The 15735-nt window shown below is 48.6% G+C and overlaps 1 protein-coding gene across 4 annotated transcripts in view; it reads right to left on the reverse strand.

Moving 5' to 3' along the window:
• Positions 1 to 1971: 1971 nt before the first annotated feature.
• The window catches only part of OGDH (oxoglutarate dehydrogenase), a gene marked incomplete at both ends in the record, with an annotated part of 65072 nt that continues 51308 nt past the window's right edge, over positions 1972 to 15735 (reverse strand). For all 4 annotated transcript variants that reach the window (XM_084246716.1, XM_084246714.1, XM_084246717.1 and 1 more), the window contains 13 exons: positions 1972 to 2092; positions 2234 to 2388; positions 2521 to 2684; positions 3725 to 3797; positions 4348 to 4476; positions 5334 to 5405; positions 5812 to 5990; positions 6135 to 6262; positions 6519 to 6669; positions 7002 to 7130; positions 7330 to 7432; positions 8176 to 8328; positions 8609 to 8788. In XM_084246716.1, the coding sequence (XP_084102842.1) occupies positions 1972 to 2092; positions 2234 to 2388; positions 2521 to 2684; positions 3725 to 3797; positions 4348 to 4476; positions 5334 to 5405; positions 5812 to 5990; positions 6135 to 6262; positions 6519 to 6669; positions 7002 to 7130; positions 7330 to 7432; positions 8176 to 8328; positions 8609 to 8788 (1737 nt within the window). The remainder of the gene's footprint in view (positions 2093 to 2233; positions 2389 to 2520; positions 2685 to 3724; positions 3798 to 4347; positions 4477 to 5333; positions 5406 to 5811; positions 5991 to 6134; positions 6263 to 6518; positions 6670 to 7001; positions 7131 to 7329; positions 7433 to 8175; positions 8329 to 8608; positions 8789 to 15735) is intronic.

The following is a 15735-nucleotide window of genomic DNA, read 5'->3' on the forward strand; positions in this document are numbered from 1 at the left end:
CAGAGTGTGTCCCCAACTTCGGCTCTGTCCATGGGTAGAGAGGAAGCAGTCTGAGAAGAGGTCCTAGCTTCCTTCTCATGTCTCACCCCAAATGATCTCCAGATTGGGGTAAAAGTGGACCCCTAACTCAACATGTAAGTGTAGAACCTGGATAGCTGCCCAGATAGAGCCAGGAATGTCTCCATGAAAGGAGGTCCTACCACTAACTTTTTGCCTTTTAGTTCTATCCACCCTGGCTGACCACATCAGATACAGTGAGGGCAGGTGGGACTGGGAGTAAGCACACACAGAGCCCCCCGCCGTACCCGACCCACTTGCATGGTGCCCCTGCACACCAGACTTGTGGAGAGATCCAGGGAGCACACAGGACAAAATGAAGAGATCCTGAGGTTTCAAGGACAAGGAATCCAAATGTGTGTGGCCTGGAGGACAAGGAGATGACCATCAGGGTTTGGGGGCCCCTCCTACTAGAGGGTACTCCATCTCCACCCCCTGGTCTCTCCCTGAGCTCTTTCCCTCATCACTGGGATCCACTGACCCCCAAGGAGGCCAAGGCGGTGAGGCTTTTGGCCAGAGGGTCACTGGGCTCTAGGGGCCTGCCAGTACGGTAGGCTCACCTCCAGAGGTCCAATAAGCTGCCTGAGCTTTGGGGTGCTAATCCACCAGGCACAATGGTTCAATATAAAAGCAGACTTAGAGCCCTTTTTAGGTGGAGTGGGGAGTAGGACCTAGGAGCAGGGGAGGCTCAGAAATTAGCTGCACCAGGGATGATCTGCAGAGATGGCAAAGCCAGGCCAGAAGGAAGTGAGTACTGCACACGGGGGCACTGCTCAGCAGAGCAGGAAGTTATCCCACTCCCTCCAGTGAGAAGGGGCTGCTTCCCAGGCAGGGTAAGTAGGGAGAAGCCTAGGCCAGTCCATTTTTCTCAGGGGAAAAGGTAAATGGGGAAGAATGACACAGCAGACAGGCCCATGGATAACTTAGTTTATGGGTCAAGCCAAATGCAATGCAAAGTTGTTTTCGTTCTTTTTTTTTTGTAACCAAAATAAATAAATCAGATCCATCCCTGTGACAAGTGTGGGGAGCTGGCCCCGCAGCCTCGTGTTCTCCTCATCCTCCTCCCTTCTCTCCTCTAACCAGCTTTGGCACAGCAGAGAACGCTCAGTCTCCAGTGTGTTGAAGGGAAGCAGGAGAGAAGAGTGGGCTGGGCAGGGTGGGAGGCCAGAGGGGGATGTGAAGGGAGAGCAGAACCCAAACAAGCAGCTGGTATACCAGCCGGGAGCCTGGAGATGTGCTTCCTGCCCACAAGCACACCTGGTGGGCCCCAGGTGGGTGAGCATGTACAGCCCCCACCACGGCCTGGGATCCTTTTGAGGTGCAGAAGTGGACACTGCAGAGAGTGAACCTGCCATCTCTGCCAGGTCAGGCTAGGGCCGTCTCCTGACAGCCACCCCTCAGTTCAATGGGCACTAGGGGCCTGCCAAAGCCCCATGCACCCCACAAAGACTCTGATGTCTGCTCTGAGAAATCTAGGGCTCAGCCCAGGAAGACAAAGTCACCCTAGTCCAGGTGCAAAAGCCCCCTCGATGGGTGATGAGGACTGCCAACATGCGGGGAAGCCACATAAGGCTGGTCCTGTGGGGTGAAGCTGGTGGGGTTGCGGGATGGTTGGGGATGGGGCAGAACCGACTCTCCCAGGACACCTTAAGGGCTCCATCTCCTCCTCCCACTCCCCACTGCCTCCGAGAAGGCTGCTGGCCTGACAGACATCACAGAGCCCGGAGAGTGTCTGGCATGGGGGCAGTCAAGTGCATGGGGAGAAGAGTAGCCTAATTCCTAAGCGAGCGAGGGGGGAGTGTGTGGTGCAGTAGACGGGCAGAGGTGTGGGCAGCGCTGAGGCACGATTCTTTAGTTGAGAAGCGAGGAGCAGTCGTGGATGAGGGCAAAGGGCCAAGAAGCCCCAGGCAGCATCTACGAGAAGTTCTTGAAGGCGTCTAGGTCGAAGGCCGTGTCCAGGAGGCGCTGCAGCTCGGTGAGGTGAGTCTTCTTATTGCCGGTGGCTGGAGCTGCTGCTGGGTCCCGACCAGCATACCTAGGGTGGCAGGTGGGTATGTGTAGTACTGAGTGGTGAGCGTCAGTGAGAAGTGACCGTGAGGGTCACCGAGAGGCTCAGACCTCATTTTTCTCCCTGGCCCCCAGCTAACCGTCCACTAGGCAGGGCTGCAGGTCTTACCACACGGGCTTGGCGCGGTTTATGGTGGTCCGAAGTCTTGGCTTCACATAGTCATAGTAGCCTTGGTTCTTGTGCTCTTCCTGGCACCAGGCTAGCTCGGCATTGGGGTACTTCTGTACCTCCTGCAGCAGGAGGTCAAAGGGGAATGGGGACAGCTGGGGAAAGAACAGGAGTCTTGTTAAGAAAGGACACTCAGAGCAAAGGGCCAGGCTGGTACCCAGAAAGGAGTGCTGGAATCTCTGGGAAGGAGGGGCCCCACTGTACAGTTACATGCCCCCTGCTCTCACCTGCTCAATCCTTGTGATGGCCACCTGCTCCACCATGTCCCGTGCTTTGCGCTCTCGGGTGAGGTCATAATACACCTTGCCAGTACAGAAGAGAAGTCTCTTGACATTTTCGGGGTTCTGAGCTGCAGGACCATCTTCTGGGATCACCCGTTGGAAGTGGGTTCCTAAGAGGGAATCCCCAGGGCCGGGGGTTCTCTTAGTGCTTGGTTGAGGACCCCCAGGGCCCTCCCACTGCTGTTGTGCACCAGCCAGAGTCCCATGAGGGCTATAGCATGGCGGACACCAGAATGTACAGTTTCTGAGGGTTAGAGATGCTGCTCCTTCCAGCCAGCCTCTGATGCCCTTGAATTCCTCCCGAGAGAACATGGTATGCAGCAGGCACAGTAAGCACGTCTGCCTCAGAGAACAAGTGACACCACTTCATTCTTCAAATCAGCCTGTGCCAGATTTCAGGGGCGACTAAGTCTACTAAAGCATCTATGACCACTCTGCTCTGACTCCTCATGAGTTGACAAATAGGAAAACCTTCCAGGCAATGGAGTAAATACTCAGATGCTTGTGGTTGAAGCTGTGCCTCCAGGAACAAGGCTTCCCCCAGGAAGCCATGTCCAAAATGAGGGGGCTCACTTCATGAAATGAATGCAACATCCAACATGCTTACATTCATGACACACAAGCAAAGCACTAGGATTAGGAGGAGCAACTTCAGGAAAACGTGTCTAAAACAAGGGTTCAAATTAATGATAACACAACTCACTCACATTCGTGACATATGCATATAACAGACTCACACTCATTATAAACACACACAACACACTGGGATTAGAAGGAAACTGCCTCTACAAGTTAAAGCTGTTGTGAAAAACCCGGTGAACACCATTCTTAAAATAGTCAAAGACTGAAGGTTTTCTCAATGAGATTGAAATAAAACAAGGATGCCTGCGTTCAACATTTCTATTCAATACAGTGCTAGAAGTTATATCAGGAACAATTAGGCAATGGAAAAAGGCACATAAATTGGAAAAGAAACAAAATTAACTCTATTTGCAGATGGTAAGATATAAGCATAAAATCCTTACAAGCATAAAATCCTAAAGATTTCACAAAAGAGCTGCTAGGTCTAAAAGGGTCTGAAGGCACACCCAGGCAAAAGTCACAGACACTGGGCGGAACATGAAACATGGCGTTTCACACTCATACCTACCTGGAAGCATCTCATCAAAACTGGTTCTGGCCTCAGGATGCCGCAGCAGGGATTTGGGGGTAAAGATGATTAACTGAAATACAGAACCACAGGCTCATGATGGACTAGATTCTATGGAATCAGGTAAGAAGTTTTATAGCAAGGGCCTCATCTTCAGGTGGTGCCTGGTGCTGCCTTCTGAACTCTGCAGTCAAGAGCCTCACACTGGAGGCAGAAAGAGGAGAGTGGGGATGATGCCAAGTCTCCCCAAGTCCACTTCTCTGTACAGAGAAGTTGGGCCCTATTCAGGTGGGCATCCACACATTCCAGCCTGCTATGAACCCTAGGTACCCTAAGTCTGAACAAATGCCTCTACATCCTGTTTCTGCCCCTAGAAAGGGCTGTCCAGTCCTGTGCTCCAGATGGCCGTTAATGGGCCTAGGCCCTGCAGAGCGCTGTTCCCTGGACCTTCACACTTACTCCTACTTACCCTTCAATACTGGCCCAGGAACCCACCAGGGCTCACCTCTCTTTCAGTGTGCTACCTACAGCCACCCACTCACACGTCAGTCCTCCCACTTGGCTGGGGCCCTGGACTCCTCAGATCAGGTAGGCCTCTCTGAGCAGGGACACCCCCAACTGACCGGCTTCCTGAAGGGCAGGAGAATCTGGCGGCGCAGCACATGGAAGAAGTTGCCAGGGGAGGAGCAATTGACAACCACCCAGTTGCAGTCATAGAGCTGGTTTATGTCGAAGTTGGCTTCTGCTAGGTCCTGCAACAAGGGGAAGATGGCCAGAGGCCAGGCGGCACTGAGCACTGCCATGGGAGGCGTGGGAGCAGAGGGCATCAGAAGGCACTCCTGGCCCTAAACTCGGTGCCACCAGTGTCACCTGGAGATGCAAATATGAAGGGACACTGACAAGAACTAAAGCAGCCCCTCAAATGCTGTGCATCGGATGCTTAGTTCCACATAATCCCTCCCATTTCTCTGTAAACCACTGCCCGGTTGGGACAGACACGTCTTATCTAAAACCCATTCTGATTTTCCTGAGAAATGGACTTCCAGGAAAGAAAAAAATGCTGCCAATTACAGCAAAATGGCAGTAGTTCAAAGAAATTATGTGTAGTAAAGCAAGTCAGATTGATAAGCCAAAGAGTGGACGTTCAGCAACATATAATACTTATGAAAATGCGTGGTCACAAATAAACAAGGTGAGGGCTTTAGGATAAGAGGGAAGGGGAGGGAGAAAAGGTCAAGGGGATACAAAGGATGGTGATGGGGGTGGGGAAGAGCATGAGTTCAAGAAAAGAAACAAAGTTGATTTACAGTAAAATTCTTTCAGCTCTGAAGTTCATTAAATCTCCCTGGAGCTCTTGCCTCTAAAATATTTACCTGAATCAAAATACAAACAATATTACTTCTAAAAGTTTTTGCTGCAGCTTTTACATTGCTCCTCTGCTTTCACAGCAGGTGTCAGGAGGCATCATGTACTCTCTCCTGTGCTCGGAAGGCCCTTGTTTTGGGAAGAACCGCAGGCTGTGGCCTACCCATTCAACCCTCAGAGAGTCCCCCTCCCTTGGCAACTCCGGGGAGGGACCAGAGTACAGAGGGGTAGCTGCTCCACTCACCGGCAGGACATCTGGGTCATCATTGCACATCTGCAGGAAGCGCTCTGGCCTGGCAGAGGAATGCTCGGGGCCCTGGAACCAGACACACCAAGTTACATTTCAGGAGCTTCAGACTCAAGGCTTTTCTTCCTGAACTCATTTCTTGTTTGAAAAATGCTAATTATCTTCTTCCCTGATGCCAGTTCAACTCCTTCCCTCCCACCCAGTGTGGAGGGGCACTGCTCACATCAGGACAGGGCTCTGCTCCTGGCTCCCTTCTGGCTCCTCATGGAGGAAGCAAACAGGGAGCCTGGGAGCATCTACATTAGCACCACTCACTTCTTGAGGAGAGGCAGGATGGAGGGACAGGCACACTGGCTTCCAGACAACCTGCCATCTGCCTTCACAGAAGGGTGCACCAGCAGATCTCTGCTGTGCTAGTTTGGAGCAGGTGCTTCCCCTGTCCTAAGTGTGGTAGGGAAGGTGGGTGGGGGCTCACCATGCCCTCCATGCCATGGGGCAGCAGCAGCACGATACCATTCTGCCGCACCCACTTGGCCTGTCCTGGGCAGATGAACTGGTCAATGATGCACTGGGCAGTGTTGTGGAAGTCACCAAACTGCGCCTCCCACAGGACCAGGGCATTGGGACTGGCCATGGCGAAACCCAGCTCAAAGCCTACAGAACAGAGGGAGGGAGAAAACCACGTTCTGGCAGGTAGGGAGGGCAGGGGGAGCAATGGGAAGGGGAGGCAGCAGGGGCAGAACATGTGCAGGGTGGGGACAGTGAGCTCAGAGGGCCTTTCAGGCTTTGGGCACTCACCTAGGACCCCGTATTCAGAGAGTGAGCTGTTGCACACCGTGTAGGGGGCCTGGTTGGGCCAAAGGTGGTTCATGGGGATGCAGGTTCTCTTGTCCACATTCTGATCATGCAGCACATGGTGGCGGTGGCTGAGGCAGAACAACACACATTGGTAGGTCCTGTGTTCTGCTCCCACAAGCAGATCCATAAGGGGAGAGGCAGAGCACAAAGGTCCATTTTTAACAGAAATGCCCAAACCAGGGAGGGGAGGGGCTTCTGGGTCTGAGACAGCAGAGCCCTAATCACTATTTTCTGGAAGTGATTTTCTTCTGGAAGATAAACACCAGAGCCCTCCCTATCTGTCTCCTACTCTTTAGACGGTTAACAAGAACACAAGAGCGTTACCTAAAAGTGCCCCGCTCCACATCCTGACCACTCAGCCGGATATGGATGCCCTCCTTCAGAAGGGAGCCGAAAGCCATGTACTCCGCCAGAGCCCAGTCCACTGTCCTGTTCTTCACCAGCTCTCCTCGGGTTTTCAAGATCCGGCTCAGCCCTGCAGAAACAGGGTGCTCACTAGAGACCAGCCTGGGTCTGTAGGGCCACCCTGCCCTACCCCCCGACAAGAGCAGAGTCTTCTTTGGTCCTAGCTTCTGGGTGTCATGAATAACCAGAAGGGTGGAGACCAAGTCAGAGAAAGGTGGTGACAGCTCATCCTTTCCTCCGCTGCTTGGCCAGCTGAGGATCACATCGGGGTGAAGTGGGGGCACACAGCGGGAGGTGAGGCAGGCGGGTTGGAGGGGAAGGATGAGGAGACCACCAGGTCCCAAGCAGGAGCAATGTCATCACTGGACTCGCCCATTTCCAAACGTCAGTGCAGCTCTGTACCTCCGTGAATGGTGAAGTTCTCCACAGGCACGGAGCTGGCCACGTTCCCAATATGTGTTAGAATATCTTCCTCCAGACCCGTGGAGGGGCAGGACATGCTCCGGGGCTGCCCATCCAGGGTGAAAAAGCCTAGGAGAGGAGGGACAGGCTGAGCATGGTCACACTTTTCCAGGAACCAAACTGTGGCCCGCATGAATCATGAAGGGTCAAGCAAGACTCAACCCAGCCTGGATTGCATCCCCTAGTTATTCTTAGTTGAGGATCCGAATCCAGGTCCCACAGAGGGGGGGTTGTGGGGATAGAAGGAGTCACTTTGTCCCTCACTCACCAGGCCAGGGGGAGTCCAGCCAGTGCTTGATGTGCAAGATCTTCTCATCCTTGGACCTGGTGAAGGCCTCCTCGCAGATCTTGTCATACTTGGAGATCTCCTCCTGGGGGACAAGCACGGCACAGGTCACGATGGCTGTGCGTGCCCCACTCCTGCGACTGCCAAGCACCTCAGACTCTATCACTTCCAAGCCTTTTCCCAACATGCACAACCTCTCTGAGAACTGAGAAGGCTACCACATTTTATTTTAAATCCCAGTGTTTTCTTCTCCTTATTTGATGGCTAGAGATCCTGCTCAAAGTTTGAGCCTCATATCCCTGCCCATCCTCTCCCTTATTCTTTCCTACAAACGGGTCTGATTCTCTGATCCCAGTACTGTCCCAAGGAGGCTTGATCCATAAAGTTCCACGGCCAGGGCTTGCACCTGAGCTTGGCACCACCCCCCTCCTGTACTTCTGATCAGCCTGTCACAACCAATCCTTCCCTCTACTTTCCATCTGAGCACCCTGCCTGGCCTTCCCACTTGCAACAGCCAGAACTGACCATTCAGTTCACACTAGGCCATCACCAAACTGATTCTTCATGTGCCTTTCACCCCCTACCCTGGACTCAGGAGAAAGCCTGCAGGGTGGCAGCCGCCTCATACCAAGATATGGTCAGGTTCCCTCTTCAGCATCAACCTCTCAGTAGCTGGCTCCACCAAGGAGCTGTGCATTGGAAGTGCAATGGTGGTAAATATCTCACCCATTCTACCCTACATCCTACTAACTGCAAAAGTGAGAGCTGACTCTGTGGCTGGTCTTCTCTCTCTGAGAGACCTGCTGGGATGACAAACTCAGAACATACCTCATACTCAGGCTGGTTGACCACGCCCTCTGACACCAGCAGCTCTGCATACTTCTGCAGCACTGGCTTCTGCTTGCGAATCTGCTTGTACATGAGTGGCTGCGTGAACATGGGCTCATCCATTTCATTGTGGCCATTACGCCGGTAACACACCTGGGCATGGAGGAAGACATCAGTATCAGGGGCTGTGCTGGCCAGACTTGGGATGCCTCAGTCTACTCTCTCTAGAATTAGGGGCCTATTTCTCCTTTACTATTTTTCCTTTACTATATTAAAGTCACTAGAGTGACCTGGGGATATTCCAGAATGGGGCCCCAAAGATCTTGACCATGGTTCACCCAGGCCCCAGCACTCAGGAGCTCTCTGGAGGAGTGAGACCCTTACTAAGGAACCATGAGGCCCTCTCACTAGGAATAGGACTGAGGTCACTCACCAGGTCCACGACCACATCCTTGTGAAAGGTGTTCCTCCACTCAGCTGCCACCTTGCACACGTACATGACAGCTTCTGGGTCATCGGAGTTCACATGGAAAATGGGGGCATTCACAACTCGAGCCACGTCGGTGGGGTAGGGAGAGGAGCGGGCCATGCGAGGGTCCGTGGTGAAGCCAATCTGCAAGGGACATGCAGTCCGGGCATGGGGCTGGGGGGTCCGAAGACGAGGGCAGGGCAGCACTGAGAGCCACTTGCTGGGTCCCTTGACTGCACTTGTCCCTCTGAGTAAGTCTCCAAGTGACTGTTTCTAAAAAAATTTTTTTTTTTCCTATTCTGGTAATAAAACTGTGCTAAACACAGAGGATCTGGAAGATAGTATACAAAATTAGTGACCTAAAATTCCACTGGGTGCAGTATAAATATGATGGTGTCATCCTTTCCAGATGATTTTCTTTGCAAGCATCTACATGCAATATATATTTGAAATTTCAGATTCTATTACTTATTTTTGCACTTTATTCACTTAACATTATAATTATTTTATCTTTGAAAAGAAACTTTAAAGAATCCACAATATCCTTACTATTTAGATGTTCTAAAACTTAAAATGAAAATGTATTCATTATTATTTATTTATTTATTTTAATTTTTTTTTTAATAGAGGCATGTTTTATTTATTTATTATTTGTTTGTTTGTTTTGTTTATACATGCACTGGGTACAGTCAGAAGCGTGGGAGGGTGAGAGAATTCACCAGAGCCAGAGCAGGGAGCAGAGCAGGCAGAAGGACCGAAGTACACTGCTGAGGGGAGCAGCGGGCGGCAGGAGAGGTCTGTGCGCCATGTGGGACCCTCCTCGGGTGGCCGGGGAGCAGCCAGGTATCAAACCGGCGCTGCAGAGGCTGCGGGCAGCTTCGCAACCCAGCGCTCAACCACTGCGCCACCCGGGAGGCCCGTATTCATTATTTTATAACCTGCGTTTATTTTTATGACGTACTTCAAGCATAAAGTATACCACTACATATGGTTACTCATGGACTTTTAACTCAACAGGAAAAAACCTTAACAGTTTCAGGCCCTCTCACATTCCTCTGAACAAAACAACACATTTTTGCCACAGCAGGCCATCACATGAGGAGGAGGCAGAGGACAACATTTCCAGGTGTTGCTATGTACATTTGTATACAAGATACAGCCTTCTGAGGCATGCCGGTAACTTTAAAATTTTGGTATAATTTCAAACTTATGAAATGTTGGAGGAATACAAGAATGCCCATGAAATCCTCACTCATACGCATCAGTTCTTCACATCTGCCCCTTTGTTATTACGCACATAAATCCTTTCCTTAACCATTCAAGAGTAGACCATGCCTACTTCTTAAAATGATGACATTCCGGGCCTCCCTGGTGGCACAGGCAGTTGAGAGCAGCGTTGTGAAGCTGTCCACAGCCTCTACAGCGCGGGTTCAATCCTGGCTGGCTGGGGAGATAGCTATACGGTGTGGCAGACCTCTCTTGTCTCACCCACTGCTCCCCTCAACAGTGTATTTCAGTCAGTCTGCCTGTTCTGTTCCCCGCTCTGTCTCTGGTGGATCCTCTCACCCTCCCGCACATCTGGCCTGTACCCCGATTGTTGTGTGCATGAATAAATAAATCTTTGGGGTAAAAAAATGACATTCCCTCACTAGGCACAGTACAATTCTCAGCTTCAAAGCAATTCAATACTATAAACTACTGTTGTCTAATCCACATTCTAGATGCACATTTCATCAATTGTCCTAATGATGTTTGGTCTTTGTATTTAATGCAGGACTTTACGTTGCATTGTCACTTCTCTCTAGTCTCCCTTAATATGGAAGGTTGCCCTGCCTCTCTTGGTTTTATATGACATTGATATTTTTGAAGAGCATGTCCATGATATTTATTTATTTATTTGTTTGTTTGTTTGTTTGTTTGTTTATTTATTTATACATACATACAAGCACCGGGTAGTCAGAAGCGCGGGAGGGTGAGAGGACCCTTTCCATCTCCCTTTTGTTTTACTCCTTTGTATAAATACCCCTGCCCTCTGCCAAAGAGCAGGATGGTTGTCTTTCAGACATGAGTCTGCTGCCCTTCTCATTTTCTGACAAATTAAACCACTTTCCTTTTCCTCAAACTCTGTTTCCTTTTATTGGCTGAGGAAAACTGAGGCCAGCATTCAGTATCACTGGTGGACATTTGTTTCTAATTTGTGGTGAATACAATGTTACTGTATACATCATTATACAGGTGTTCTCTCTGAAGCACTAAATTTATCACTAATATATGCCTAGGAAGGAAAAACTCAGTTATAAGCTACAAGCATCATCAACTTTTCTAAATTCTAGCAAACTGATCTCCGAAATGGTTGTGCCACTCCAAGGAGCAGTATTTGAGTCCCCTGTATTTCTATTGACCATATTGTGACAATTTCCCTGGGATTTAAAATTTTTTTTTTAAGATTTATTTATTTATGCATACAAGAACTGGGGTGTAGTCCAGAGGTGGGGGAGGGAAGGGGGAGAAAGGAAGGTGAGAGAATTCACCAGAGACAAGAGTGGGGAGCAGAACAGGCAGATCTACTGAAATACACTGCTGTGGGGAGCAGTGGGCAAGACAAGTAGTGGGCTGTGCCAAGTGGGTTAACTCCCTGGTCTGGCAGGGATCAAACTCATGCTACAGTGGCTGGCAATAGCTTGACAGCACCGTGTCTTTAACCCCTGCATCACCAGGGAGGCCCATATTTAAAATGATTATTAATACTACATTAAAAAAAAGATTTATTTATTTATTTATATAAGCACTGGGTACAGTCAGAAGCTTGGGAGGGTGAGAGAATTCACCAGAGCCAGAGTAGGGAACAGAACAGGCAGACTGATGAAATACACTGCTGAGGGGAGCAGTGGGAGTGGCAGGAGAGGTCTGCGCACCATGTGGGACCCTCTCCAGCGGCCAGGGATTGAACCGGTGCTGCAGAGGCTGTGGGCAGCTTAGCAGCCCAGCACTCAACCGCTGTGCCACCAGGGGAGGCCCTAATACTACATTTAAAAAAAATATATTTATTTACTTATGCATAGAAGAACTGGGGTAAACGGCCAGAGGTGCAGGGAGTGAGAGGATTAACCAGAGACAGAGTAGGGAGCAGAACAGGTGGATCTACTGAAATACACTGCTAAGAGAAGCAGTGGGTGAGACAGGAGAGGTCTGCTGTGGCATATGTGGGTTAGCTTCCTGGCAGGGGATCAAACTCAGGCCTTAGTGGTGATAGTGCTGAGACAACCTCTACGCCACCAAGGAGGTCCAATAATTGTTAATACCCCTTCTAATGGTTTTGCCAACACTTGTGCCAAGACTCTTCTATTACTATTACGGGCATTAGGCTTATTTCCTAATTCCTTAGTAGTATAAATATGGTTTTGACAAACTTTTTTTTTTTAAGATTTATTTATTTATGCATATAAGAACTGGGGTACAGGCCAGAGGTGTGGAGTGTGGGGTGAAAGGATTCACCAGAGACAGAGTGGGGAACAGACCGGGCGGACTGACTGAAATACAATGCTGAGGGGAGCAGCGGGCAAGTCAGGAGAGGTCTGCTGCACCACGTGGGCAGCTCCCTGGCTGGCCAGGATATCGAACCTGTGCTGCGGTGGCTGCGGATAGCTTCATAGTGCTGTGCTTAACCCCTTGCACCACCAGGGAGGTCCTGGTCTCAGTATTTTCAAGCTATCGCCAGCTACTGTGGCATGAGTTCTATCCCTGGCCAGGGAGCTGACGCACATGGCACAGCAGACCTCTCCTGTCTCACCCATTGCTCCAGTGTATTTCAGTAGATCCACCTGTTCTGCTCTCCACTCTGTCTCTGGTGAATCCTCTCACTCCCCCCACCCCCATACCTCTGGCCTATATCCCAGTTCTTATATGCATAAATAAATACAAAATAAATCTTAAAAAAATAAAAGATAGCTGCTACCCTGATGTTTATTGCAGCATCTTTTCAATAATCAAGACACAGAACCAACCTGTGTCCATCAATATATCAATGGGAGAATATGTAATATTCACATGAGATATGTAATTTCACAATGAGATATTATTTAGCCATAAAGAAAATAAATTATGTCATTTGCAATACATGGACGGACCTTGAGAGCATTATTCTAAGTGAAATAAAGCAGACAGGGACAAATACTACATGATCTCAGTACGTGGAATCTAAAACAAACAAACCCAAACTCACAGATATAGAGAACAGACTTGAGGGGCAGAGGAAATGGGTGATGGTGGCGAATAAAAAAAGATTCCCCAAATTCATCAAAACATAGAAATCTACAAATACCAAGTCAATTCAATGGGGAAAGATAGTCTTTTTCCACAAATGATTGGGACAATTGGTATCCATTTGCAAAAGAACGAAGTTGGGCCCTTCCTTGCATCATGCATACACAAAAGTTAATTTAGAATGGTTCATAGATCTAACAACTAAAATCACAGAATGTTTAGAAGGAAAGAAGTAAATCTTTGTGAACTTGGATTATGCAAACCTACTTGCATATGACATCAAAAGGATAAGAAACGGGGCCTCTCTGGTGGCGCAAGGGGTTAAGCACCGCACTATGAAGCAATCCACTGCCTCTGCAGCACAGATTCCATCCCCGGCGGGGCCAGGGAGAAACCCACATGGCGCAGCAGACTTCTCATGTCTCACCCGCTGCTCCCCTCAGCAGTATATTTCAGTCAGTCTGTCTGTTCTGTTCCCCACTCTGTCTCTGGTGGATCCTCTCACCCCTGCATCTCTGGCCTGTACCCCAGCTCTTGTATGCATAAAAAAACCCAAATCTTTAAAAATAAAAAAGAAAGCACAAGAAAAGAAAAAAACATAAAATTGGACATCTTAAAAATTAAAGATTTTGTGCTTCAAAAGACAACATCAAGAAAGTGAAAACAAACTGTAAAAAGGGAGAAAATATTTGTGAATTATTGTTTAATAAAGGATTTGTGGTCAGAATAGAGAGAATTCTTACAATTCAATAGTAAAGAGAGGGACTCCCTGGTGGCGCAAGGGAGTAAGATGCAACCTATGAAGCTATCCACAGCCACTGTAGCACTAGTTTGATCCCCGGCCAGGGAGCTACCCACATGGCGCAGCAGACCACTCCTGCCTCGCCCACTGCTCCCCTCAGTAGTGTATTTCAGTCAATCTGCCTGTTCTGTTCCCCACTCTGTCTCTGGTGAATCCTCTCACCTCCCCCCCACCACCTCTGGCCTATACCCCATTTCTTGTATGCATAAATAAATAAATCTTAAAAAAAAATAGCAAAGAGAAAAAATCAATTAAAAGAAAGGGCAAAGGATCTGAACAGACATTTCTCCAAAGAAATACAAATGGTCACAATAACATTAGTCATTAGGGAAATGTAAACCAAAAATGAGGTACTACTTCACACTCACTTTGATGGCTAAAATAAAAAAAGACAGACAATAACAAGTGTTAATATGAAAAAACTAGACTATTCACACAGTCCTGATGGGAAATGAAAGGGTGATGCCACTCTGGAAAGCAGCCTGGCAGTTTCTCAACGGTTAAACAGAGTCATCATATGATCCAGCAATTCTACTTTCAGAAATATATACATGAGAAAAGTAAGAATGTGTTCACATAAAAACTTGTACATGAAAGTTCACAGTAGCATTATTTATAATAATCAAAATGCAGAAACAATCCAATATCTCTCAATTGTGAATTGGTAAATAAAATGTGAAACAGGCATATAGCAGAATATTATGAGCAACGGGGCCTCCCTGGTGGTACAAGGGGTTAAGATGCAACCTATGAAGCAATCCGAAGCTACTGTAGCACGAGTTCGATCCTCAGCCAGGGAGCTACCCACGTGGCACATGAGACCTATCCTGACTCATCCGCTGCTCCCCTCAGCAATGTGTTTCAATTTACCTGTTCTGTTCCCCACTCTGTCTCCAGTGAATCATCTCACCCCCCACACCTCTGGCCTGAACCCCAGTTCTTGTATGCATAAATAAATCTTTAAAAAATATTATGAGCAATAAAAAGAATATTATGAGCAATAAAAAGAATGATATACTTGGGCTTCTCTGGTGGTGCAGTGAGTTGAATGCAGCACTGTGGAGCTGTCCGCAGCCTCTGCAGCATGCATTTGATTACCGGCCGGCTAGGGTGATACCCACATGGCACGGCAGACCAGTCCTGTCTCGCCCGCTGCTCCCCTCAGCAGTGTTTTTGATCCATCTGCCTGTTCTGCTCCCTGCTCTGTCTGGTTAATTCTCTCACCCTTCCACACTTCTGGCTTGTACCCCAGTTCTTGTATAAATAAAATAAATCTTTAAAAAAAAGATATAACACTGAAACATTATGTTAAGTGAAAAAAGGCCTTCCTGGTGGGTTAAGACTCAGCACTTAAGTCTCAGCATGTAGTGTCACCATAATGGCTTGGGTTCAATCCCCAGCCAGGGAGCTGACCCACATAGCGCAGCAGGCCTCTCTTGTCTTACCTGCTGTTCCTCTTAGCAGCTCCTCTTTTAGTAAATCTACCTATTCTGCTCCCCACTTTGTCTCACCAGGTGAATCCTCTCACCCCTTCCTGCACCTCTGGCCTATACCCCAGTTCTTCTACAAAATAAACAAATACTAAAAAAACCAACAAAAAAACCCCCATTATGTTGGGCCTTCCTAGTGACGCAAGGGATTATGTCTCAGCGCTACAAAGCAATTCGTAGCCACTGTAGCACAAGTTTGATCCCCAGCCAGGGAGCTGACCCACATGGCACAGCAGACCTCTCCTGTCTCACCCGCTGCTCCCCTCAGCAGTGTATTTCGGTCAAGCCAACTGTTCTGCTCCCCATTATGGCTCTGGTGAATCCTCTCACCCTCCCGCACCTCTGGCATACATCCTAGCTCTTGTATGCATAAATAAACCAATCTTTATTTTATTTATTTTTTTTTTTTATAGAGGCATGTTTATTTATTTATTTATTTTTTTTTTGTTTTGTTTGTTTATACATGCACTGGGTACAGTCAGAAGCACGGGAGGGTGAGAGAATTCACCAGAGCCAGAGCAGGGAGCAGAGCAGGC

Source organism: Talpa europaea (assembly GCF_964194135.1).
Source record: "Talpa europaea genome assembly, chromosome: 11".
NCBI lineage: Eukaryota > Metazoa > Chordata > Mammalia > Eulipotyphla > Talpidae > Talpa > Talpa europaea.